Source organism: Genypterus blacodes, unplaced genomic scaffold (genome assembly GCF_046128005.1).
Source record: "Genypterus blacodes isolate CSIRO-AG114 ecotype Tasmania unplaced genomic scaffold, CSIRO-AGI_Gbla_v1 ptg000032l_1, whole genome shotgun sequence".
NCBI lineage: Eukaryota > Metazoa > Chordata > Actinopteri > Ophidiiformes > Ophidiidae > Genypterus > Genypterus blacodes.
Window position 1 is genome coordinate 373,410 of NW_027466845.1, and position 16,428 is coordinate 389,837.

Below are 16,428 nucleotides of genomic sequence, written 5' to 3' on the forward strand. Positions count from 1 at the left end.
GATGTGAAGTGAGAGCAACATCCAGCCTGAAGACTCTGAATCTGATCTGAGTACAGAAACACCGGGACTACAAAGTGACACCAAAGGAAAAACACACGTTTATTGAAATCACCATGAATATCTCATCTTTTGAACAACATAATAATGCGCACACACAGTTTGTTACTTTGACGGTTAAACACACTGGACAGGAAGTGGGACCTTATTGTTGAACCATCTTGTGCTTTTGTTTAATGTTGTCACCGCATTACAATTGAAAATATATATATTTTTCGCAATTTCATTACAATGTTTGGACGTCCAATTGTTTATCCTGTTGCCCCCCCTGCTGTGATCCAAATGGACTGTGCTTACAGAACAGGGAGGATGATGTCATAACGCAGTGAGCAGTGTTTCAAAAGAAGCTAAGAGGAGCTGGAGTGCTGTTTATAAGAAATAAGGTAAAGGTCCTGGGTATACTGTAAAGCAAAATATGGCAGTGTAAGAGTTAATTCCTATGTTGCTCGGTCGGCGTTTGGAGCAGGACGCATTCAGACATATTCTCTGGACGTGACGCTGGACCTCACAGGTGTGAACTTGGGTCTGTAGTGAGGCTGCTCGTGTTTAGGGGGGCAGTTCCAGCACAGCAGCCCCCCTCCCAGCAGCAGCATTCCAGCAGCTGCCCAGCCGATGTACAGGGCCGCTCCCAACTCGTATTTCTGGGGTGCAATCTGCATGGGGTTGTAGAAGTTTCTGATGATGGTGTTGGCAGACCAGGAGACTGGAATAAGACACAGCATTCCTGACAGAATGAACAGAATTCCAGCCATGATGCAAGCCTTTGCCTTGGATCTCTCGTCCTCGATGCAATTAGTGCATTTCCCACCAGCAACGGACAAGAACACTCCAAATATCCCAGTCAGAATGGAGATGATGATCATGGCGCGAGCCGCCTGGAGGTCCTGAGGCAGGGCCAGCATGGAGTCGTACACCTTGCACTGCATCTGGCCTGTGCTCTGAACCACACAGTTCATCCACATGCCCTGCCAGATGGTCTGAGCCGTGATGATGTTGGCTCCCACAAAAGCTGTGACCTTCCACATGGGCAAGGCGCAGACCACGATGACCATGAACCAGCCGATCAGAGCCATCGAGATGCCAAAGATCTGAATCCCCTGAGAGACCATCTTGCCTGCTTCGTCCCTCACACACACTCACATCAAACTCTGGTATAGTCCAGACAGAGGAAAGATGAGTGTGATGGTGTTGGCCAGTATTTATAGCTTTTTGCTGTGAGAAGTAGTCAGTCAGACATGAGGGTATGTGAAACCACAGTCCTCTGTTCCGATTGGCTCCAAAGTGTTTGCACACAAACAGAGACCCGGTGACCTTTAGCAGTGCTGACATGCCATCCATGCAAAGCTTCAAGGTCAGAACCTGCCTCCTTCCTACTTCAACCTTTCATGATCCAATTCAACAAATTGTGTTTTAGACAATACTGAAGGAAAATAACATCATCAAGAGTTGGGTTTGACTTTGAATAATCAGAATGTTGTGTTTATCAGCTGACTGACATGAAACATCACCAGGTCTACTTTTTGTGTCTTGTCACTTTGGGAGTTAAAGTTAACCGTATTTGGCTTTTTTTGTTGCTGGTGACTTTTTTGTTAACATTTGAATCACAGAGTGTAACTCCTAAGCAATGTGTTATGGATAACTACTTACTACTTTAGCATAGAGACTAAAGTCTCTCTAACCTGGAAACCTGGATGAAACTATTGTGTTGTGGGTAAACAGAGCTGATGCACTCACACTGATACACTCACACTGATACACTCATTCAGAGTGTTAACTTCCTTACAGGAGATTTGTCGTCATGTGTATCTACTAACATCGACTAGGGCTGCATTCCATTTTTGTGTGTGAGTGTCAGGACTCCGGAACAACATGTTGTGTTTTCACACCTGATATAAAAAGTCAAAACAGAGAAACACAGCCTGTGCTACGTCGCTGTTTACTGTAGGGGGCAGTGTTTCACAGGTGAAGAGCTGAGAGGACACTGAACAAGTCTGAGAGCTCGGCAGAGTTCTCCTCTACTGACAAAACAAAGAGGCTTTGTTTGCTTTAAACTACAACAATATTTCAATGTTAAGTTAAGTTTATTTGAATTGTATATTTAATTTAAGAAAATCTGCATACATCCCAACATTCATACAGATAAAAACTATGATCTGGGTTCTTTGTTATTTAGATTTAGATTTGAGTTCTAAATTTAGAACAAAATTTAGAAATATATTCTATAGTTCAATTATGACTTATTCATTATTCATACAAAGAAGTTCAGTCTGTTTTGTTTTGTTTTTTGGAATGTGTCTGCTAGTTAGTCAAACAGTCAAATGAAGATGTGTGTGTGAGGAAGTAAAGAGCAATAAACAGTCAATACAATGATTATTATGACATATCCATTATTATATTTGATGTTTGGAGATGCGAGCCACGCCTCATCTTTGATTCAACCATTTCCAATTTTCCACCCTAAAATGCCAAAGGAACATACAAAACATTATGATAGTTGGTAAGAACTCTTTATTTACACGTTCAGACAGTCACCATGTTGGCATGTTATAAGTAAATCACGTAAAAAGGTTTAAATGAAATGTTTCAAAGCAAAAGCAAGTGCAAAAAGAAACTACAATGTATCGTGTTAAATGCATATAAGTCGTGTTTCTTTCAATCCCACTGATCACCGATCTGGCCGCGTTGCTTGGGTGTGGTTCACCTCAGCACCTCAGCACTGATGAGCCTGAAGAGTCTTAAGGTGGTAAAGCTCAGCCAAAGCATCAAACCAAAATGCAAGAACACAATCACCATCGCATCTAAATCCTCTTTATGTGAAACAATCAATTCCGTGGACCAGCGAGCATTTAAAGTCTCTCTCAGTCTCTCTTCCTCCTCACATGCTTCTCCCCTCCTCAGACGTATCCCCTGGGTTCAGATCGGTTGTTGGTGTATTTGGCAGCGGAGTAGTTATCCTTTGGGGGGCAGTTGGAGCAAAGGAGTCCACCACCCAGGATGAGGAGGCCGGAGGCCCCCCAGCCAATGAAGAGAGCCGCTCCTAGCTCCATCTTCCTGGAGCCTGGCAACAATGGGTTGTAGAAATTCTTAATGACATTGTTTGCCGTCCAGCACACGGGGATGAGGCACAGAACACCAGCGATGATGAAGACCACACCGGACGCCACACCCACTTTGGCTTTGGTGGACTCGTCCTCGATGCAGTTGGTACACTTCCCCCCTGCCACGGCGAGGAGGACGCCGACGATTCCGACCAGGATGGAGACGATGGTGAGGGCGCGGGCGGCCTGGAGGTCGCTGCTCAGAGCCAGCATGGAGTCGTACACCTTACACTGCATCTGGCCCGTGCTCTGCACCACACAGGTCATCCAGATTCCCTCCCAGGTGGTCTGGGCCGTGACAATGCTCTGGCCGATGAAGGCCGTCACCCTCCACTGGGGAATGGCGCAGACCACGATGGTCCCGATCCAGCCAATAATGCAGAGGGCCATGCCCGTCATCTGCAAGCACGCTGTCACCATGACTCCTAAAGGTTCTTGCAGTCGTCCAAAGAAAGTCCAAAAGTTACGTATCTGGAAATGAGTGTTGCTTGAAAGATTCACCAGGAGTAAATGTTTGGAGAAGTTTGCAGCACCTCTTTTATACACTTTACTTGGGAGGGACTTGACACACATGTACAAGACACACACACACACACACACACACACACACACACACACACACACACACACACACACACTGTCACAAACTTTCTGTGACGTGATCACCACCACTCCCCACTCCCACCCGAGGGCATTTGTCATGGTATCAGGTTTTGTGTCGTTTTTTACCAGGCGCTGACTCACAGGCATTCAGCTCAGTTTGGGCGACTTAAGGCCACACCGTCAGCCACACCTGCTGAATTATACTTTGATTGGGTGTTTGTTGTGCTTTTTTGGTTTTTAGCTTTAAGGACACCACATTAGTCCCTTCTGTCTCCAGGATTCTGTAATAAGATAATGGCGTTTCTTGTCAGAACGTGTCCTCTGACGCTGTACGTTATGACCTTTTCGATGATTGAGCTCTTCTGCTTTGAATATAAAGACTTTACTCTCCCTCACTCCTCAATACTGCGGCTGTTAGTCACAAATCATTAAGAGTGAACTTTGAGGTGAAACATAGCAGTTATGTGAGGTTATTTTGTAAACATATACTACAATATTACAATATATCATCGGTTTTATGATTCAGTATCACACAGTTTCAGCCTGAAAAATCAAGTGGTGGTCAGGCGCTTGTATCCATAGTAACTAACGATGCATGAACTAGTAAACCCAATCACCAGCCTGACTGTGATCTGAGAGGTCAAACATTAGTGTACAAACGCTGTAAGATTGCTTCATTCAATCAGACCCAGCTTAGAGATTTTCTTAGTGTCCGAATAATTACATAATAGTTTTGTAAATTCGATAAGAATGCCCATTTTCTGCTAAATTCATGCCTACTCATTTCAAATTAAAGACATATTCATGCTGAGAGTCCAGTTCAGAATGATGAAATGATGACTAACAACAAACTGCTGAGATCACCCAACAGTCATCCCCCTTCAAATGAGCACCTTCATTTGTAGCAAAAACTAATCAAGTCAATCCCGGGGAACTCATGAAACATCACTTCATACAGGAAGGCAGCAGGTAAAAGAGCGTACGAGTCAAACAAACACAGAGAGGAGAGCTGACCTTGCAGTGACGTGATGTCAGAAGCGTGAAGGTTGAAGAGCCGCAGCCTTTTGCTTCAGTTTGAGAGACGAGTGCAACTCCGAGGTCCAGGGGTCCCACTTGGTTTATCAACACTTATGAGCACTTTTCCACAGCGGTGACAAGGCATCAGGGAGATGCTGGGGCCACGGCAAACACCACGCAAAGTGCCTCCAGTTGTTAGGGCTGATGCAGAAAAAAAAGAAAAGAGGGACCGGTGAGAGCGGGCACAGAGAGCTAGAAAGAGAATCAGATGTAGAGAAATGAATGGAGGCAGTGTTTACGAGCCAAAAGTGCCTTTAGGACTATAATGCCCCTATTTTACCCAGGCTAGGATCATTAAAGCCACTGCGGCCTGGATATGGAGATTGGGTTCCACACACACACACAGGTAGGCAGGGAGGAATTTGGACAATTAAGACTCTGAGGAGAGATGGTTTCAGGGCTGAGATTAGTCCACGTCTGCATGTCCCTGACAGGCCTCAGAGGAACTATCAAATGTCTTCATTCTTACAGAGATTCAATTAAAGGGAAAAGGTCGGCAAATTCAATCAAATACCTACAAATCACCAACATGGCTTCATGAGATCAGATCAGATATTCGTCTGATTTAAGATTGTTGAATCGACGTTCTTAATCTGATCCCTGTATAAGAAGAAACTCCTCAATCAGATCAGGTGACATGAGATAGAGAATGTTTTATAATAAATAGCAGAAGTTTCTATTTTTTTATTTTTATTTTTTATTTTATTATTTCTTCCTGAATCCATGTTTTTCTGGAATTTTTCTATTTTGCTATTTTCTCCATAATTGTTTGAAGTATTTTATTTATTGATTCTGTTCAGCTCTAAGTGGGAAATCAAAGCTACACCCAATCAAAGGAAAGACTAGATCCTATACTTAAATGAAGACGATCAGGTTTAAATCTGTGTGTTCACTTCACACCTTGCTTGCAGCTCCGTCTTAGTGAGCAGCAACTTGCGATTTGGCATCAACAGGTGCACGACTCGACTCAGGCAGCCATGAGAAAAGGCTGCAGGGCCCAGAGGAGGCAAGTGAGGGCAAGCAGGCGGAGGGCAGGTCCAGACCTCACAGGAACGACCGTTAAACCGGTTGCTTGACATGCAAAACAGAAATATGAGCAGAGTTAAGGCAGCCTGTTCTGTAAATCATCATTGTGAGAGATCTATTTGACTTCCTCTTGGTCTTCCTCTTACTCAAGGCTCAGGAACACACCTGAGCTGACGGGCAGACAAAGGAACACTTGATGATGAAGATGCCGTTAGTCCCTGCTTTATCTCAGTGAGGGAGACGAGGGGGTTCAGAATGTTTCGATTCCCACAATGCACTTTGGCACGCTCATGTTTGGAGCACAGCATTCATCAAAACAACCAAAACAGTGGAGCAACGGAAAACAACCAATGAGGCCGTTTGAAGTTTCTAACACTGAGAGTCAAGGGACTGATGCTAAATACGGAACGGTTGCCATGGTTGCTATTTTACTTGGTTACCATGTAACACCGGGCTGTGTTATAGATTAAGTGATGTAATGAGAATCCTTAGTTTCGGGTTGGAGTTCTAAAAAAAAGTTGGTGTGTGTGTGTGTGTGGGTGGACAGGGTCTGTATTTGACCTGTGATGTCATCACCTCGAGCCCCGAGGCCATTGTTCCGACACTGTCACAGTTTCAGTGGGTAATTGAAGCGCGTCTGTGTAAGTCCCCGTGAGGGATCATGAGTGAGTCACGCGTGTTCAGCGACAACACGCCATCGCATGACGGGAGCAGGAATGTGACGTCTTCAGGGGCCTCACAGGGACTTTAGGAAAAAGTTTCACACTGTACTCGACCATGTTTGGTCGAGTACAGACATGAAGGAGACACAGAGGCTCTGTGTGTGAATGTGACTTAGTGCTGCTGTTGGCTGAACACAGGTTGATTATTTAAGGAGGTACGCCAGGTGAGGAAGACGAGGTGACAAACACACACACACATATATGGACACACAAACATTTAACACGCAACAAGAAATAAACTTCCATCTACCCTACAAGAGCTTTGGTCCTTGAATATTTCTGATTAGTGAAAAGATGTTTCAATATGTAACTGTGTGTGTGTGTTCATGTGTGTCTGTGTGTGTGTGTGGTGGTGGGGGGTGGGGGGGTTAGGGTGGAGTTAAACAGGGACACACAGTCTCTCGCTCTCTCTCTCCCACACCACACACGCATACACACGTACACACACTTCCCAGCAGGCAAGTGTCAGCGTGTCATTATTGGATCTGTGAAGTAACAACAAACCTGCAGCTCACCGGAGAACCGGCCTGACCGGCTCCTGCTCCCATGACAGGTGAACACGTGGACCTGTGCCAAACTAATCACACACCTGCAGCTGCCGTAAACACAGTCCCCTCCCTGAATAAGCTCGGCGGGGATTGAAACACAACAATAAACGCCTGCCGTGTGTAATTAACATGCACACGATCAAGAATGAACTTGTATTCAGAAACGATCGTGTGACTCAATGATGTGTGAGAAGGAAGAGCAACATATGAGACTGATACTTTCACTGATTAGAGCATGAAACACTTTAGACTGAACACATGTGACTGACAGGTACAAGGTCTTTCACACACACACACACACACGACCACCTACACACCACATTAACACTTACAAACACTTTAAAAGAAAAAGTGAAAAGGTTGAATCTACAAAAGTGGAGATAAGAGATTTCTTTCTTCTTCTTTTATTGAAAATGTAAATAACTAAATAAATGTTTTTCTGTCCATCAAGTAATAGTTGAAACACTATGTAACAGTGTAATTAAAATATAAGTAAATATCAAAGGTCTAGAAGATTACAGTGAGGTGAAGATGAGTCTCAGGATGATTCTTTAAAAAAATGTGTATAAATGATAATAAAGGGGAGAAAGGCCTTAAATCGTGGTCCATAAGAACAAATGGTTCTCTCTGTACACTGGTCCAGTTTATGCAGAGCTTCCGTGCAGCATGAGACAAGCAGCTACGCCAAATCATTAACAAACTGCATAAACCAGCAGTTAATTATGAAATATCGAGCTCATGAGCCGCAGGAAATTATGGTTCTGCTTTTAAAAGTCAGCCTGCGTTCCATCTGCCCCCGAGGCCTCTTCATGCAGGAACCCCGACCGGCCACTAGGAGGCACCAGCCTGGCAGTAATGACCAACACCTGAGGAGGGAGCAGCATGGAGATGGAAACAGAAAAGTGAACACACACTTGTCTGCATCAAGCCCACTGTGTTGCCAGATTTCAAATATACGTGTGGATCTGGCAACTTTTAAATTAGTCTCAAAGACTTTACACACACACACACACACACACACACACACACACACACACACACACACACACAGTATCAGATGCACATCTTCACTTGTGAACAGAACAAGAACATGTTCTTAGTATAAAGTCATAGTGGGTGAAAAGTGTGTAGTGGAAGATCCGGCAGGCCCAGTGAAGCATTGTGGGTAATAAATGACCTCAGGCCTGCAGAGGCACCGTCTGTCTGCACCTGATAGACGAGTTTCACTGAACACAATCTGTTAATAAGGTCAGATTTGATCCCAGAACTGCACTGTTTTTGTTCCCAGGCATAAGAAGTTACCTCCCTCAAAACAAGAGTTTCCATGGAGACACTTCCTGATACGGCGCAGCCCTGGAATGAGGCACTGAAGGCCAAGAATAATCTGAAAGAGTCAGAAGGCAGCTCTGCATCCTTTCTGCGTCATAAAGCCTCAGATTCCATTATTAGCTACAATCAAGATACATTATAAAGCGCTACATGCAAGAACGACTGAGACAGACTACTACACAATGAAGAGACACACTGATGACGCCCCCTGTCTGTACAACATATAACTACAGCTCTACACACCGACAACACAGCTCCATCTCTGATCAATGAGCCTGGACTTCACACACAAAACAAATAATAAAAGTTTCTAAAAGTCAAGCTTAGTGTGTATTGTGTATTAATCAAAGGACAACATCCTGCTCATCCTGACTGCTGACCCCATGTGACCTCTGCTGATGAAAGCAATCCTGCAGTGACACAGATCAGTGAACCCTGACAGCTCCGTTCATCAAAGGAGACGCTCCCACTGTCATCAGTCAGGACGCTTACATGGCACAAGATGAGATCAAGGCAATACATGGGGGTTTGATACGTCATGTGTGTTAGTAAGTGTAAGTATAACTTGATCAATCAATCAATCAAGAGTATTGACTGCAAGGAAACTTAGCAGTGTATCTTTTAAAAGTAGTATTAGAATCAAATACATCACATCACTGTCACTGAGGTGCTTTAGTGCTTTTCTGTCAGGCTGAGTGTGTGTGCCCGGTGTGTGTGTGTGTGTCCTCTGAGGTGCCCGTATAATGAGCAGATACAAAGGGGGTATTTACTGAGGGGATCAGTTACCTGCTGCCCTGCTATTACACCTCTGCTCTGTAGTTATGGTTTGACTCCTGGCCTCAGCTCCCACGGGGATCCAGACGGCTCACCTGTTTATGCTGACTGAGGGAATATTCCACTCTAACGGCATTAAACTAACTTATATCTATACAGTATACACCTGGGCGGACGTGCAGAGTGAGGATGAGGCCTGCTGACCTGTATTTTCTGTCTCCTGGGAGGGATTATGGCGCTGACTGAGGCAGGAAACAAGGCGGCTCATTGTTGCTCCCTTAGCTGCACATAGATCTCATTCAGAGCGTGACGCAGCATTTTGCTTCAAGGTTGACACATGCCACCGATACTAAAATCTAGAGTAGACTATAACGTTTTTTATTCAGAAATGAGTCCATAGAAGGTTTCTGTTATGAATCAGATCTGGACTGAAGACAGCGACACCCTGCACGACTTCTATCTCACATTTCTTGCTATTGTCTAACTCTTTCTGAAAGCTGCCACCTGCAGGTTTCTCATGGGTCTAACATGTGACCCCTGCTAAATTGCTGCAAAATGCTCAGGCGCCCCTGAATGTTTGAGATAATATAGTTTGAATGTAAACATGATGCCACCTTAAGCTGACTCCACCTTCAGTCATCTTAGCTGTATAAAGAAGGTAGAATCAGTTTCTCCCTCTCTCTTCCTCTCTCTTAAGCAGTCTTAAGCAGGACTTTGAGCCAAAGAGATCCGATATCGCCTTCATCTCAGGAGGGTTGAGCCTGCCGACACAGAGGGCCTTCTATCCCACAGGAGGAGAGCCTCGTTCAGCCGCAGCTCCATCTCCGGCCGCGTCCAGCTCCACTTCCCAGAGATGTATTCTGCAGGCTTGGAGATCCTGGGGATGATCCTGGCCGTAGCCGGCTGGCTGGGTGTGATGGTGGCGTGCGGCCTGCCAATGTGGCGTGTGGCTGCCTACATCGGTCAGAACATCGTCATTTCCCAGGTGATCTGGGAGGGCTTATGGATGAACTGCTCAGTGCAGAGCACGGGCCAGATGCACTGCAAGGTGCACGACTCCATGCTGGGGCTGCCGGTGGATCTGCAGGCGGCTCGTGCCCTGGTCATCGTCTCCATGGTGCTGTGCATCCTGGGTATCGGCCTCTCGGTGGCCGGTGCTAAGTGCACAAACTGCAGCCGGGATGTGAGCAGTAAGCCGCGGCTCGTGCTCGCCGCCGGAGTGACCTTCATGGTGTCCGGGCTGCTGCTGCTGGTGGCCGTGTCCTGGACGGCCAACGCCATCGTCCTGGATTTCTACGACCCGCTGCTGGAGGAGACGGGGAAGAGAGAGTTTGGCAACGCTCTGTACTTTGGCTGGGCTGCGTCCTGCCTGCTCCTCCTGGGGGGAGCGCTCCTCTGCTGCTCCTGCCCCCCCAGAGCAAACACAGCGCCCAGCGCCGCCGTGCCTCCCCGGACCGACTACTCAGCGGTGAAGACCCTGCCAGTCAATGGATACACACGCAGAGACTATGTATGAACATGTGATGAGTGTGTGTGTGTGTGTGTGTGCAGGGGAACATGTGACAGACAGTGTTAACATGCAGGAGAGGAGCGGTGGGAGGTAACGGAGCATCAGGGACATTAAATACTGATCACTGATGCAGCTTCATGTTTAGCGTGTGTGTGTGTGTGTGTGTGTGTGTGTGTGTAGTCGAGGGGATCAGTGTTAATGCTTCTTCTGTCTTTGAAATCGTTTTTATATACAATCAGTATTTTTTGTATCAAGGATTAGGATTCAAATCTTCACACAATGATATGTATTAAATTTGTTCCTTTGATTTAAGCAAATTTTTGATGATTGTAAATAAAAACAAATGCTTTTTACTCAATTTCCTGTTTTCTTCATCGGCCTTCAGTATTCAATTCTGAGTCATAAGAGTTTGTATTCTTTTAGCAGCACAGAGCTTCAACATGTATGCAGCATGTAAAACCTTTCTCCTGCCTCACATGACAGACAGGTGACGCCATGCTCCGCCCTGCTGAACACACAGACAGGTGGCCGCTGAGCCGAGGCCCAGGCAGAGTCGCTCTGCCGCACACAGAAATGGAGTTTTTGATTTCACTGCAGATGGAGGAGAGAGACAATGGGCGGCTTGTTCCAGAGGAGCACTCAATGCCTCCCTGCCCGAGTGTCCTGTCCTCTGTGTGTGTGAGGCGAAACTCAGGCAAAAAAAGTCCCTGTCTGAGAAAAGAAGGGAGGGAGGGAGGGAGGGAGGGAGGGAGGAAGAGGAGGGAGGAGGGAGGAGGGATCCTGCTCTGTGACACGGCCCAGCAGCTCCACAAAGGGATTCACCGGAGTCCAAGTGGATCTGGATGCTCAGGTATCTCAGTGAGAAGTTGTTTAAAGGGAAGACACAAGACACAAACTCCTCTGGTTCATCTAAAAAAGGTGTGTGACGTCTCCACGGTGCCGCAGCAGAGGAGCAACATCACATCAACACTTCGTACCACAACAGGTGGAAACAAGTGTTAAGTGTCAATAACTCTCTATTGTCAATCTGCCAGAGTTTGTTTACGAGCTCCCAGAAAGCAACGGAGAGGAGCCATGAATTTGTACTCGCAGTACTTTGCACACACTAATCAAAACACCCAGGCTGAAGGAATCTTTAGCCCTCTGTGGTCTCTGCGTCCTGAGTAATGAGGTTAATGAGCTGGAGGCCTGTAAACATCCTGCATCCTCCCTTCTGCACCGCACGGCCTGTCAGCTGCATCGTGTTACTGTGTGGGAAAGACAAACAGTCTGCTGAGCCTCGAACACAAACCACAGAATATTCTGTAACAGCGCCGGCTCCCACCTGTCAATCACTGACCCACTTTACTGTTACTGTAGGTTAGATTACGTATCAGCTCAGGGTAGAAACGTTGACACACTGAAATCTGTTAAAACAACATTGGGTTTATTTTAGGTCGAAACCAGGAACTGTCTCCTCAGTTGATTAACCAAATATTTACGGAGATTTGCTGCGTCCAGCCGGTGAAATGGAGGATTTGCTGCCTTTCAGTGTTTCTCTACATTGCCACAATGAGCTGCTGGAAGTTTACACACTAGACAAAACTCTGAAATCTGAAGATAATCTTTCTTGTCAGCTCGAGTTTCTCTCCTCCTCATCAGAGATGTGCAGAGTCCAAGGGCGAGACTGTGCTTTCCACCGCACTGATAGCCTGAAGCTGGAAGAGTGACCTCACAGGACCTTGTTTTCTCTCTGTAAACTGGACCAAAGAGGGAGGAATGTTAGAGTATGTTCAGGAGAGCTTCCAACAAGGAGGAGGATGAGGAGGAGGAGGAGGAGGCCAAGTGCCCAAATCCTTTCAACTCTACAGGGTGATGAAGAACCATCTGTAGAAACGATTGGTGGTCCAGCGTTTACAGGGGTTTGGCATGTGGAGCAAGTCAAACGAGGTCGCAGCCCCCGATGCTGTACAACCTGAACACAGGGCCGGGCCACTGATAAGACACACACACACACACTAACACACACACACACACACACACACACACACGCTGTTTAAGCCTCTAACACAATGCTTCCACTCTCACCTTGAGCTTATTCATTAAAGTCTGACCTGATGGACACACTTTCATTCACAGCTGCGTTTGCCCTCGGGGGTCAGAGGTCACTGCATTGTACGCTGAGCCTGCGGTCCTACCAACGACTCAGAGTATCAAGAGAGACGGACGAGTAAAGTGAACAGCAGATTTGTTGCAACACACACACACACACGCACACACGCACACACGCACACACGCACACACAGTTTGTTTACATCATTGGGTGTTTTTAATGAGTGATTCACAGAGATGTTGATTCCCTGAAGAAAAGCTAAGTTGCAATTTGTTGTTGTTATTTTGTTCTCCTCTGCTGAATAGAAGCTGTTTATTATTAACTGAAACTGTTTCCTCTCTGAATCATCCACATCCATCTAGAGACGCTGGTTTCTCAACATAACAAAGTAATGAGAGTTGGAGGCATGAATCTCTGTCCAGCTTTTGATGTAGCAGAGGAGACTTAGAAAGTTACTTCCGTCGCTAGAAATGAGGAAATGAAACGAGTGTTCTTCCCTCTGTGACGTCTGGTTACTTATTATCTAAGTGAAAATGAGACAAGGGGAGAAAAAAAAACCCTAAAGAGATAAGAAGTCTGAGTCTGTGTGTGTGTGTGTGTGTGTGTGTGTGTAGGAGCTTTACTACAGCAGTCTGAGCTCAGAACATCACAGCTCCACTCAGTGTTATGACACGCTCGGTTTAAAACACATAGAAACACACACACACACATAAAAACACACAGACACCCACACACAGAAAAACACACACACACACACACACGCACACACATAATAACACAGAAACACACGCACACACACACAGAAAAACACACGCACACACACAGAGAAAAAAAAAAAACACACACACACACACACACGTATGCACACACACACCCTGGTTCCATGAAATACAGCCGGTCAGAGTTTGTGCTGTGAGAGATAAAGTATCTTCTAAATGAAGACGTACAGACAGTGTGTTGATGTTTATCACCTCAGAGATAAACACACATTTATAAAAACCTTATTCTGATGTTTCCATGCTTTATCTCCTCTGTGTTTCCACTGCATGTTGCTGACTGGCTGACCCCCTGACCTCTGCCATCCATCACATATCTCAAGCTGCTGTCAGTTACTATGGCGACACATCTATATATACACATATCTGTACCACAGCACGACGATGTGTCACAAGAGAATCTGCAGTTTGTAACATTTGATGCTTTTCCTTCACTCTATTGCACTTTTTACTGAATTAAAAACAAATCTTGCTTATGATGTTTTTCCCCTCTTCATCCCCTCTTCCTTCCTCTTCTCCTTCCCTTCTCTCAGTACTGACTCAAAACTCTTCTTCACCTCACACAAATTCATTTTACTTTTTACAAATTTCACCCTTTTATCAAAGTAAAACTCTGAATCTTAGACTCAACCCCTGCTTTTTCCATCATGTGATCCCAGAGCTTCTGAGAGCCGCTGAGCTGGACCTTCATCCCCTCAGGTCTCCATGGAGGAGGGTCGACTCCAGAGGGGCTTCATGTTGGAAAGCTTCCACTTGTAATCATTCATCCGCCAATCTTAACGTGTCTGTTATCCTTTAACTAACTTACAGGCACTTTATTTACTCGGCCCTCAGTCAAACAGGGGGGAGAGCTACCGGGCCGGGACGGTTGAATGATTAAGCCGAGGCCGTTCACGTGCCAAGGCTACGACGTTCAAACCAGGAGGATTGAATACTATTGGAACACTCCTCTGGCCAATAACCAAGTGGCTCCACCTTCTGCTGTGAAGACATGGCTGCCTATATGAGCAGTGGACGGTCCAGAGCCCCCACTCACTCCTTCCACTATTGACCAGAAAGAGAGGACATCTGGTCACTCTCACACACACACACACACACACACACACACAGAGAGGATTCAAACATGCCTGCAGTTGGCCTGGAGATAATCGGCGTGGCTCTGGCCTTCCTGGGATGGATCTCGGCCATCGTGTCCTGCGCTCTGCCCATGTGGAGGGTGTCGGCTTTCATCGGCGTGAACATCGTCACGGCCCAGACCATCTGGGAGGGCATCTGGATGAGCTGCGTGGTCCAGAGCACGGGCCAGATGCAGTGTAAGGTCTACGACTCCATGCTGGCACTCAGCTCCGACCTTCAGGCCGCCCGCGCCCTCACCGTCATCTCCATCGTGGTGGGGATCGTGGGCGTCATGGTGGCCATCGTGGGGGCAAAGTGCACCAATTGCGTGGAGGAGGAAGCAGCCAAGGCTCGGGTGATGATAGCCGCCGGGGTGGCCTTCATCGTGGCCTCTCTGACCCAGCTGATCCCCGTGTCGTGGTCGGCCCACAGCATCGTGGTGGAGTTCTACAGTCCGGTCACACCCGAGGCGCAGAAGAGGGAGATAGGTGCGGCCCTGTACCTGGGCTGGGCGGCGGCTTCTTTCCTGCTCATCGGGGGGTCCATCCTCTGCTGCAGCTGCCCCCCGCAGCCTGAGAAAAGGTACGGCCCCCCCTCCAAGACGGTGTACTCGCCCAGCAGGTCCATGGCCCCCAGCACCCACGACAGGAGAGACTATGTCTGAACTCACACCTGCTGCTTTCCCACCAGGAGGGAGGCTGAAGGTCGACTGAGTCAGGGGACAGTTTGAATACTTACATGGTTTAGATTTGTTTGTTTGGACTTTTTGAGGCACCGTGGCCACGACAACAACAACAACGACAACATGCCACTGACATGTGACCTTTATTTGTATACTTCAAGGAAATAACTGTAAAACTTGTGATCAAAATATTCACAACAGGGAAATCTGTTTGAACTTTTTTTTTTACAATGTACATGTGTGTGTGTGTGTGTGTGTGTGTGTGTGTGTGTGTGTGTGTGTGCGATTGTTTTGATGATGTTTTCAATTTTGATAATGAAATTCAGTGAACTTTAATTAATTTGTTTTCTATACTTAAGTAAATCATTGACAGTCGTTTTATTTTGAAAGGGTTTAATATTGTTGATGATTAACTTACAATAAAATCCATTTGTTTTCTGTAACTTTGTCTTGATCACTGGTTTTGGACTCTGGCTTCTCTGCTCTCATCCTGAACACACAGATTTGAAAATTGTGAATCCAAAATTCTTTCAATTTTAGGTGGAGTTTGGAATTCTGTTCTTTGTAAATAAAAACATGTCCTGACAGAAGAGTGTTAGGTTGCAGTGTCAGGGGAGGTTTGAGCCCACAGGTTGAGAACCTCAGTAATAAGTAAGTTAGTCCATCCGTGTTGCGCAACATGGCAAATAATCAACCTTTCATTTACAACAGAAGCTAATGTGAGCTGAAATGAGAGACTTTCAGGTTTGTCACTCTCACTGTAAGAAGCTCCTCCAACCCCTCACTCCACTCTGAGCTGAGCTGCATCCCAAACAATGGAGCTGCTTCACGTTGGGACGGGGGAGCAGGGGGGGCGGACTGTCAACACTGGGTCACAGAATGTGGGGGGGGTGTGAGGGGCTATTAGTCTGCTTTCTCTAGCATTTCTCAGGGTATCATCCCTGCCCTGAACAATTTGGATCGGCCTCCGGCAGCAGCAGCAGACAGACGAGGTCATCAGGACATTACATTACATTAC

At 46.3% G+C, this 16,428-nt stretch overlaps 2 protein-coding genes across 2 annotated transcripts; one reads left to right on the top strand and one right to left on the bottom strand.

Moving 5' to 3' along the window:
• Positions 1–75: 75 nt before the first annotated feature.
• On the bottom strand, positions 76–3,725 carry LOC142995054 (claudin-4-like). The gene is made up of 2 exons (XM_076145950.1): positions 3,090–3,725; positions 76–1,166 (listed from the first exon to the last, which is right to left on the bottom strand). The coding sequence occupies exons 1-2, from the start codon at positions 3,573–3,575 to the stop codon at positions 531–533; spliced, it is 1,122 nt and encodes a 373-aa protein (XP_076002065.1). The 5' UTR covers positions 3,576–3,725; the 3' UTR covers positions 76–530.
• A 6,362-nt stretch (positions 3,726–10,087) lies between these two features.
• LOC142995292 (claudin-4-like) lies at positions 10,088–15,853 on the top strand. The gene is made up of 2 exons (XM_076146287.1): positions 10,088–10,563; positions 14,723–15,853. The coding sequence occupies exons 1-2, from the start codon at positions 10,088–10,090 to the stop codon at positions 15,390–15,392; spliced, it is 1,146 nt and encodes a 381-aa protein (XP_076002402.1). The 3' UTR covers positions 15,393–15,853.
• The last annotated feature ends 575 nt before the right edge of the window (positions 15,854–16,428 follow it).